Genomic DNA, 10122 nt, shown 5'->3' with positions numbered 1-10122 from the left:
GCCATTTAACCAGTCCTGATTAGAAATTTTACCAATAATCTGCAAAAATCTAAAAAAAAGTACAGACAATGCTAAAGGCTAAAGGCGCTAAAAAACATTTTAGCGATTTTATTGTAAATCTTTTTTTATATATAAAAAATATCATTTATAAAATGTGTATTGTTTGCTTATATAGATCAGACAATAATAGACCCAATCAATTAAATACAATGAAATTTCATCGATGCACTAATTTAAATAAACTGAACTAATTTTGAGTTTAAGTTGATGTCAAAAGAATTCCAAAACAATATTCTTACATGCTATGAATCTTCAACTATTTTAGTAAAAGTTATCAACTTGATTCATTCTGATAAAACAAATGAATTGACTGAACTCCAGTTTCTTTGGAATTTGATAGTTTTTTGGACAGAATTGTACAAAAACATTCTTTATTTCTGCTGATTTCAACAGTACCAAATGTAGAGGATTCATTTTTATGCATTGATTAGATACTGCTAATCAACATTTGTATGCATTTAATGTTAGTTGTTTTGTGTTTTAAAGTAATGTTAGCTGTAGTCCTTTTCCAGATTATTTTTTCCAGCAAATTTAGTGCTTTTTACAATTTTTTTTGTAAAATGGCATAGGATGATTTGCTTTGAGGACAAAGGGAGCAGCCAAAATACAGAGATGTGCTATAATATACTAAATAAATTTCTACACTCATATAAATTTTATTTTTCTTGATGTGCCATTTAACAAGTTCCACTTATTGATATAAATGCACACAATAAAATTGAAAAAAGGAAAAATATCTATGCTCTAGAAATCCTTTTAAGTGCCGATTCTTATAAAAACTAATTTGGAAAAGATGTTACTTTTCAGAAACTTGAAGATGTGTAAAATTCTTTAGATTTTACTGAAACATTATTTTGTCCAATAAGTCTTTAGAAAAGTCCTGGTGTTATGATCCCACTAACCTGCCATCCTCATCTGCGCTCACAGTTCACCATTAAGAGGAGGCCTTTGCTGCACGTCATCAACTTCCTGCTGCCCGTCCTGTTCTTCCTGGCTCTCGATCTGGCCTCCTTTTTTATTGCCGACTATCGAGGGGAGAAGCTGGGCTTCAAAGTGACCGTGCTTTTGGCCATATCTGTTCTTCTCCTCATCCTGAATGAAATCCTGCCGTCGATGTCCAACAAGACTCCCCTCATAGGTACAGAATCTCAGAAGGGACAATATTTGAAAGAAAACGGAACAAAACATTTACTTATCACCTGTTTTACTTCTTTCTTCTAGCGACCTACTGCATCGTGATCTTTGCTCTGATGCTGGTCAGTCTGTTGGAGACCATCTTGGTCACCTACCTGATGGACAAAGACTCCCAGGAGAAACTCAATCATGAGTGTAGCTGGGGGGACAAAAACGATGAAGTTAACACTAAAAGCTGTCAAGAAGGTGCAAATTTAGTTTGACTTTAAGTCTCAGCATTAAATAAAGAAACAAAGAAGGAGCTTTTATTTTGTGGTGAATCCAACCGTGTGACCCAGACAAAAATGTTAAACTCAACATTTAAAAAAAAAACTTTTTATTGTACCATTATTACAATTTTAGTTTGATTTAGTCTTCATTTAAACATTTTAAATAAGATCCTTCTTGTGACATATATTTCATATTTTCCAGAGAATAAAGGACAGACCTTTTGTTCTAGAATCTGCACTGTGTCTGATGGGGAGAAGCAGCACGAGCTCCTGCCAGTGGTCGAGGAGGTAAAGTGTAAAGTAGATCTTTTACCACACAAATAACTGTAATTTTTTTAGGCACACAAAACTCTTAAAGTTAACCATTTTTTGGTTTCTTTAGTTAAAATGATCATAAAAGCCCATTGCCAAGTTCCAGCTCCAAACAAGCAAAAGAATTAAGGCAAATGCTGGAAGATTAAATAAAAACTGATGCTTTGGTGTCATTAAATTGTGACCCTTTTTGTTATGTCTATATTTATGTATTTATTTTTTTGGTCTTTCATATTTTCTGCACTATTGGGCACATCGGATTAAGCTGCATTGTCAAAAAATTGTCAATTTAAGGCTTACAATATATCATAAATAAGGCACACGTAACTATAAGGTGCATTGAGCGAGACAAGAGTTTGACTTTATTAACTACATTCACAGTAACCAAGCCAGGACAGCATGGCACCCTAGATGAAACATGATTTTTCCCTGAGGGATTTCAACCGATTGGTGCATTTGGCACTAAAATGAGAACAAAAAAACTCCAGAATGTTTTAAAATATACATATCAATTTTCAATCAAAATCAAAGCATGTTTTTGTCCAGATTGCATGTTTTCTTTCTAGTATGAGTTGGATTACCAAATAACTCCACGCATCTGCTCCTGGTATGGCCCTTCTGTCAAATTTTAGAACCCTTTTGTCACAAACGGGCAGACAGTTGGTTCCCCGTGCAGCAGCTTTATTAGTTTAGACAGGAACTAAGCACAGCAAAAAGCCAACAAATCAGAGTCAGACAGGAAGAGGTCAATCACAAGCATGGGGTTATCCAAGAAGAGACTGGGGTGGTCAGGGACCAGGTGAGGGTCAGGGCAGGCGGCAAGCAGTCATAGATGAAGCAGGGCAGATACAAAGGAGATCAGGTCCAGATAGAAGTAAGTAAGTAACTTACCAAAGTAGTGAAGGAATACGGACACAACTACAATGAGTTGAAAGGTTATGGTGATCAGATCTTTACTTTAAGTACATTTTATGATGTGTTCAGGTGAACAACGGTATTCACTCTCCAGAGTCTAATACCCTGCTGTCCATCTTGGAGGAGTTGAAGAAGTTGCAAACAGCTCTCTTTCTACACCTTAACTGCAGAAAGAAGCAAGGGAATTCCTCGTGCTGGGCCAGGAGGATCAACAGAGCTTTCTTCATCTTCTACCTAATCACTGTGTTGCTTTTTTTGTCCTTCATCTTCATGGAGTGGAACTCCTAGAAGCTTGAAACTGCTTTTATTGTGTAGATTTTGTGTTGTAACATTTACGACTTTCTGAGTAAGCTCAAATTGTGTCAAACTGTGACCAAGATTTGTGTCATGCTGTGATTCGAGCTCATGGATACAAGTTTATTGAAAAAAAAAGAAGAAGCCCCTCCTTGTTTGTTCTATGTGAACACCATGGGCTGATGAAACCATGTGTAGCAGGACGAGGGGTGGCCGAGGTGCAGCGATAGGGCGATCGACTCCTGATTGGAAGCTTATGGGTTCCCTTGCCCACCCATGTGTCGAAGTGTCCTTAGGCAAGATACTGTAACCCCAAATTGCCTCTGAACTCTGGCACCAGTGTGTGAACAAGTCTGTGACTGTAAAGCGCTTTGGGCCTTCAAGGAAGGCAGAAAAGGGCCATAAGTATAAGCCATTTAGTGTATTTTTGAACATGCAATTCATGCTAGTGTGAACGTAGCATCAGAAAGTAATTATGACAACTCCCAACAAGTACTGTGTTTAAAATCTTTTTTTTAAGTTTATGTTTGGCCTGCAAAAAAGGAAAAATGTATCGACTTTATCAGTAAATAGTAGTTTATCAAATATGTCAGCCTGGATCTCATGTAGTTTTCACCCATTTTCCACTGTAATGACTCAATATTAACTCATTCACGAGTATATATGCCTCATTGAAAAGTGTCAAAAAAACTAACTGAATCTAATACTTAACAATAAAATACTGAAACCTTTAAAAACCTTTAAATGTCCAATAAATTATGTTAAAGATGTAGTTTGGAGGCAGAAACCCAGACGAACACTATTAGTTTCTCTATGTCAACACAGTCAGTAAGTACAGCAGCCAAGCACTCATAAAACTAAAAGCATTTCATTTAATTATCATCTTGTTATCTTATCTTTAACCTGTTAATTGGTGGAGCTAATGGGACCTATTTACTGAAATTAGAACATGAAGCCTCTGAAACCTTCATGAAGAGTTTTAACAGTATTACATAATTCTGTTTGCTGGAACATACAGACGTGTTTTCACACACGTGAAATGTATTACGTCACTTAATAACAACACATTTCTTCTAAGAGCATGATTTTAAGAATGATCCTTCAAAAGAGTAATTCTTCTTTTAGTTCAAGCCTCCTTTAATCAGATAAGGTAATTCAGAATCAATTCTCATTCACAATGATGACCTTGACTTATACAGCATAACCTTAGAATGTTTAAGGATACCGGAGTGCCAAGAAAAAAAACCATTGCATGCACAAGGAAAGCATGCAAGCTCCTTTCAGAAAAGACCAAGTTGGAATTTGAGCCGGGAAGTGAGAGTGCTCACCACTACACCACCATGCAGCCCACTGATGGGATGTTTAGTTTCTGTTTGGTGTAATGTGGAAAAAAGTCTTCATATAAGTTGGATCTTATTACAAGCACTAATGGGTGGTTGATTCACCCGGCCTTCTTGTATTACGAAAATAGTGTTATTATCAAGAAGACGAGATAAATGCTCTGACTGTCTTCGACAGTCAGAGGAACTAAGAGATCTTTGAAGAAAAGGTTTTTGCAGCCATGATGCCATATGGTTCCATAGGCTCCAGCAGCCCTGTGACCCTGAAAGGGATTCGGCGGGTTTTGGATAGATGGATACAATTTAAAACAATACATTACAAAACATTAAAATTATTTAACACTAGAAATAATCTATTTACTTTTAGTTTTCGATAATGCTGCATTCACACTGGTATCTACAACTACCATCCAAGCAACCACTTTCAACAAGAAGTCTAAATAATCTCTCATCCATGATCATGTTTTGGGGTTCTCCATTTAAAACTCTCACATTGACGCATTGGTAAGCAAGTTTTAAGTCAATTTTATGACTATGTACAAAACGAACAGCCACTGAATGCGTGTTAAAAGTTGAACAAGTTGAACTTTAATGAATCAGGGACTCCATTTGGTAGATAAGTATGGGTAGAGACCTTTATAAAACAAGGAAGTGCCAACCTGAAGCAGTAGAGCAGGCCTAAAACAATTTTTAACAATGTTTTAAATTATGGAGCTGTTTTATTACACTTAGTGATGCTTAAATTTGAAAACAGTTTTTTTGTTTGAAAGGAAATAAGACTAACCTATTTCAAGACATTCATGTACATTTACAATATCATGTGCCATACAGTTTTTTTTAAATAAAATGGAAAATAACCAATATTTTACCTTCTTGTGGCAAATCTTACACTAATATGACATGGTAACCTGCGTCTTATCGGTTAAACACACCTGGTCCAGGTAATCAGCTCCAGCTGAGACAGGGTTCCTGAAAAAGCAGCAGGATTGTGGTCCTCAAGCACTGGAGTTCCTGGTATAGGCTCGCTTTAACCCCTTTTAGTGACGTGTTCAGCGATCAGGCTTGTAATCTGAATCTCCCTGCAGAGAATGGTAGTCATTAAAGATCTTCTGTGGTTCCTTCTCCCTCCTCCCTCCAACAGACGCAGGTCAATGTAGTAAGTACGATTGGGAATCTCCTCATAAAGCAGAGTGGACCGATGAGTGATGAGCTCCTGCAACGATGATGATCCAAGCCTTGTTTTTTCTATTTGTCCTCACAGGTAAGACGATTGTATTTGCATGTGGAGTTCAAGAAATGTTTTGAATATCGAGAGATATTACATTCTGCGTCTCACTGAACCAAATGATTTATGAGCAGGCTTCCTTTTTTACTTTTCACACCAAGTTTTTGTGGTTTCACTGGTGACTAAAGTAAATTTTGGACCAAAGAATATTTATTTTCTTTTTTTGCAATTCAAAAGGAAGTGTTAAAGCTAAAGACTTGGATTGACATTGTTTGCTTAAAAGATTAATGTACTGCTTTAAGGTTCTATTATCCATCCATTTTTTAAACTTGCTCAACCCTCTTTGGGGTCACAGGGTTGCTGGAGCCTATCCTAGCTACAGTTAATACCTGGTACAGTTTAAATCAATTTAGTTAAATGGTTTTAATTCAGTTGTATAGTCAACTTCTGCACCACATACTCTCTATAGATATTACTGTTCAAGAATGTTATGCTCTTTTTTGTCTAGACTGGTCCAACCTTTAACAATAAGAGACATTTAAATCGGTTTCACCACTTCGCCATTTAGAAAAATATTGTTTTTTGTGGCCATTAAATCATTCATTCTAAAATGTAGCTTTTAAATATTTACAATAGCTGAATGATACAAGTGATACATTTTTTAAAAGATATTATTTTTAACTTCTTTTACTTTTGACAGCCGCTAATGCAAGTTCTTTTCAAAGTAAAATGCACCCTGTGTCAAATGTACAGATCTGCTGATTTATGTAAATAAAAAAGCGAAAATGTCATGTCAAACATAGCATTTCTATCAATATGACTCAAGTCTTCATCATTTTTCTCAATTTACTATTAAATATAAAGATGACATTTAATTTAAATCTATACATGTAAGTGCAGTAAAATTCTTTAAAATCTTTGCTTCTCAAAAGTAACTTGACACAATTATTCAACCGAAAATGAGAATATGTGCTTTAAGCTTATTCTAATAATAGGCTGAATATGCTCAATTTTCAGACATGTTGAAAATGAAAAAACTTAACTAAAAAAAACTAACTAAACCTATTATCTACTCAAATCCTTGCAATTTTCTTCATAGTTAAAGAGCGACAATGGAGAGATAAAAGAGTTGCATGTGGTTGCAGACCCCTGGGGGGAGGGGGTTATGTGCAGATTTATTTGCAGAAATGATCAATTGTAAACAACAATAACTATAGAAGGTGAAGCAAAAAGGCTATAAGGCAAACCAAAGACAGAAAAAATTGAATAAATAATAACATCTATGAAACAGATAATCTGAAAAAAGGAAAGTAATAAAAGAAACCCAATTCTCTGGACTAAGAAAGTTCACCTCTACACCTTCCCTTATTTACAAAAGCAAAAATACTGGGCAAAGCAGCAAAAAACAATACTGTACTGTGCAAGAACAGATAAATAGAGGAAGGAGCTCAAAGATCCACAAATAACACAGAGGTCCCACTCTGTCATAGACAAAAGGCACAAACAACACATAAAAAAAGAAAGACAGAAGTAACAACTCAAAAAACATTTTACTATTTAAAAGGAAGACATGTAAAACATTTTTTACCTTAACTATGTTTCATAAGCGGGCTGCACGGTGGCGCAAGTGGTTAGTGCTCTTGCCTCACAGCGAGAAGGCCCTGGTTCGAATCCCGGCTGGGACCTTTCTGTGTGGAGTTTGCATGTTCTCCCCGTGCATGCGTGGGTTTTCACCGGGGACTCCGGCTTCCTCCCACCGTCCAGAAACATGCTTCCTAGGTTGATTGGTGACTCTAAAATTGCCCCTAGGTGTGAATGTGAGAGTGAATGTGTGTGTGATTGAGGCCCTGAGACAGACTGGCGACCTGTCCAGGGTGTACCCCGCCTTCGCCCATCAGTAGCCGGGATAGGCTCCGGCACCCCCGCGACCCCGAAAGGGAAGAAGCGGTCAAGAAGATGGATGGATGGATGGATGGATGTTTCATAAGCACAGATCTTGAAAGTGTGATTGAAAGACTTTATAGTGAATCAAGAATTTGTGAGAAATAGTCCATAGTCCTTGGCTGTTGAGCTCTGGGCCAGAGACATCTTGTGTGCTCACCTCGAACCAAGTGATGAGACACGAGACGCTGGTAATCCCAGACTGCACTAAAGCGAAGAGCCAAGATGTGAACGGGGCGGAGGTGGGCCGGCAAAATGTCTGAAGTGCGGATAAACAAACCTCTATGATTTTAAAGGCAGGAACTTGATCGTGTTGGCTCAGAGTGAGGACTAACTGATGAGTGACATGTGGAGGGAAGAATCAGCAATCCTGGTTTTAAAATAAAATAAAAATATATAAACAAAACACATTAAAATATAATGCATTACTTTTACTTTATAAAGTTTTTAACTTAAAAAAATGGTATTAAGATTTTTTCCCCAGAGGGACAGTAAATTTATTTGTTAAAAAAAGTTATTTTTCAAAATAAATCTTTTTGCTGATGCTATACCTTTCAGATGTCAGTGTTCCCAATAGAAAGTGTTCAGTGAAGAGCTGCTACGGCTTGTGTGTTGTTTTTTTTTTTTTTTTTTGAGTGTGTGTTGAGAAACACTACTGTGATCAGAAACAGGTCATTTGATTCTATTCAAAAAGATCCCAATAGAATACTTAATGTAAAAACTATTTCTCTGACTTGTAAATCCAATCACATCTGTCTTTATTTTTTTTTTTTTTTACAGGTGGAATTACTTCAATTCCAGATCTTCATAATCCTGAAGATAACCAGTTTACATCCAATTTGACCTCTGATTTCTTTCCAGGTACAAAACAAACAGATTCCAAACTATCGTCATCGTTCTGTAATTTTCTGTTTTCTGCATGACATGCCAAAATGTTAAATATGTTGCTTTTTAACTCTAGTACTAAAATTGTTTTGGTTGTAAAAGTCCTTCACTTTGCACTACGTAGTGTACTACATAGTGCGTTCACCCTTTTGTTGAGCTGTCCAAATCTAAAATTCCTAAATAATATATATATATATATTTCAATAAACCATCAACATTTTCATCATTAGAACCCAATGGATTCATAAATAGTTGCAAAATGGTTGCACGATTAGGTTTTCACTTTGTGAAATTGGTGAAGTCATATTTACCATAAAAAAAAAGAAAGAAGGTAATGAGTGTCGTGTCCGAATTTCTTTTTTTTTTTTAAATCCAGGGCACTGCTACTGTGTATAGACTTTTTTGTATTTAGGGAGTAGGGAGGGAACTTGGACATGGCAATTGAGTGTTTTTATTGAATGAAAATACTGTTTAGTATCAAAGATAAAGATAAGTAGTGTTGAAGCGAGGGTCCTCGATCCTCCTTCGAGTGGGTCTGGAGTCAGGAACCTCAAAGTAAAAGTCAGTCAGACCACAAAAAGTTCACTTAGAGTACATTGTTTATTTTACCTTCGCGAAGGGAGACTCAGATCAGTCACATAGCAACCAGGCTCTCTCTGATCTCTGATCTCTGAGGTCTGAGGTCTCTCCGCGACAGGCTATTTTTATTGAGTTAAGCAATATGCAAATATGCAAAGTATGTCTGCCAATCAGATCATCCCTATGTTGACATTCTAACAGTTAACTTTTGCACACATTTGTCAGAGTCGCTCCCTGTCTAGTAGACACATCCTCTTTTGGTCCTTCCTGTTTTTGCGCTGTCTCTAACCTCATCCTACGCATATGACAAGCACTTTCAGTACAACATGATATATGATTTGCATAGCAGGTTCAAGCAATACATTCCTTCATTAGGAAAATACTAGCTTTGTTTCACAACTATAGAAAAAAGCTTGACAATAGATTTGAATATCGATCTCTTTGCATCAATGTTTTTCAAAGTAAGAATTTAAACATAAAGAACCTCTTTGATATGTGATGATCAGAACTGGGAAGCACTTCGGCCTGTTAGTCACCACTTTCCTTGAGTGTCACTGATTTGTGGCTGGTGCTCTTTGTGTCCTAATGTATATTATTTTAAAAGGTTTATGTTGAGTTTGCATGCTCTTCTCATGCTTTTGTGGGTTTTTTGTCAGTAAATCCAGCTCCAGTACTTTCCACTACAAGACAACAGATGAAGGTCACTCTGATTGTTGAACAGTTATAATATGTGGGCTGTTGGGAAATTTGCACACTGTTTTATAGGCTTTAGATAGCATCAAGAGTATAAGGTAATGGGCATAACACTTATAGAGGATATACTAATAAAAGCTTTATAACCTTCCAGAAACTGAGTGAAATGATAGAATAGTTTTTGAATACCAACAACCTAATATTAAGTGGTAAAATGTTTAAATACAGCAAAACTGAGCTGAACCTACCAGAGCTGTAGTTACCTCAAACACCTTTGATTATCTAAAACTTGAAACTCTTATGCAACTTAATTACACATGACCATCACAGTGAAAATGTTTTAAATTCTGGGAATTTTAAAAGATGTCCAGATAAGAGTTGAACTGGGACATTTGGCCATTTTCAAAATTTCCCATAGTGAGAAAAACCCAAAAACTTGACATAAAGTAAACAATCACAACTAAAACACAGGGAA

The 10122-nt window shown here is 36.3% G+C and overlaps 1 protein-coding gene across 1 annotated transcript; it reads left to right on the top strand.

The window, feature by feature from the left end:
• The first annotated feature begins 948 nt into the window (after positions 1-948).
• On the top strand, positions 949-3513 carry LOC112149330 (5-hydroxytryptamine receptor 3B). The gene is made up of 4 exons (XM_024276974.2): positions 949-1198; positions 1282-1440; positions 1666-1751; positions 2760-3513. The coding sequence occupies exons 1-4, from the start codon at positions 949-951 to the stop codon at positions 2976-2978; spliced, it is 714 nt and encodes a 237-aa protein (XP_024132742.1). The 3' UTR covers positions 2979-3513.
• Positions 3514-10122: the final 6609 nt, after the last annotated feature.

Source organism: Oryzias melastigma, linkage group LG19 (genome assembly GCF_002922805.2).
Source record: "Oryzias melastigma strain HK-1 linkage group LG19, ASM292280v2, whole genome shotgun sequence".
NCBI lineage: Eukaryota > Metazoa > Chordata > Actinopteri > Beloniformes > Adrianichthyidae > Oryzias > Oryzias melastigma.
The sequence above is the reverse complement of the archived record's forward strand: the minus strand, read 5'-3'. Positions and strand labels throughout refer to the sequence as shown.

Coding starts and splice junctions, on each gene's coding strand:
- LOC112149330 (XM_024276974.2), top strand. CDS start 949: ATGATCCCACTAACCTGCCATCCTCATCTGCGCTCACAGTTCACCATT. Junction 1,199..1,281: donor CAACAAGACTCCCCTCATAG/GTACAGAATCTC, acceptor TCTTTCTTCTAG/CGACCTACTGCATCGTGATC. Junction 1,752..2,759: donor TCCTGCCAGTGGTCGAGGAG/GTAAAGTGTAAA, acceptor TGATGTGTTCAG/GTGAACAACGGTATTCACTC.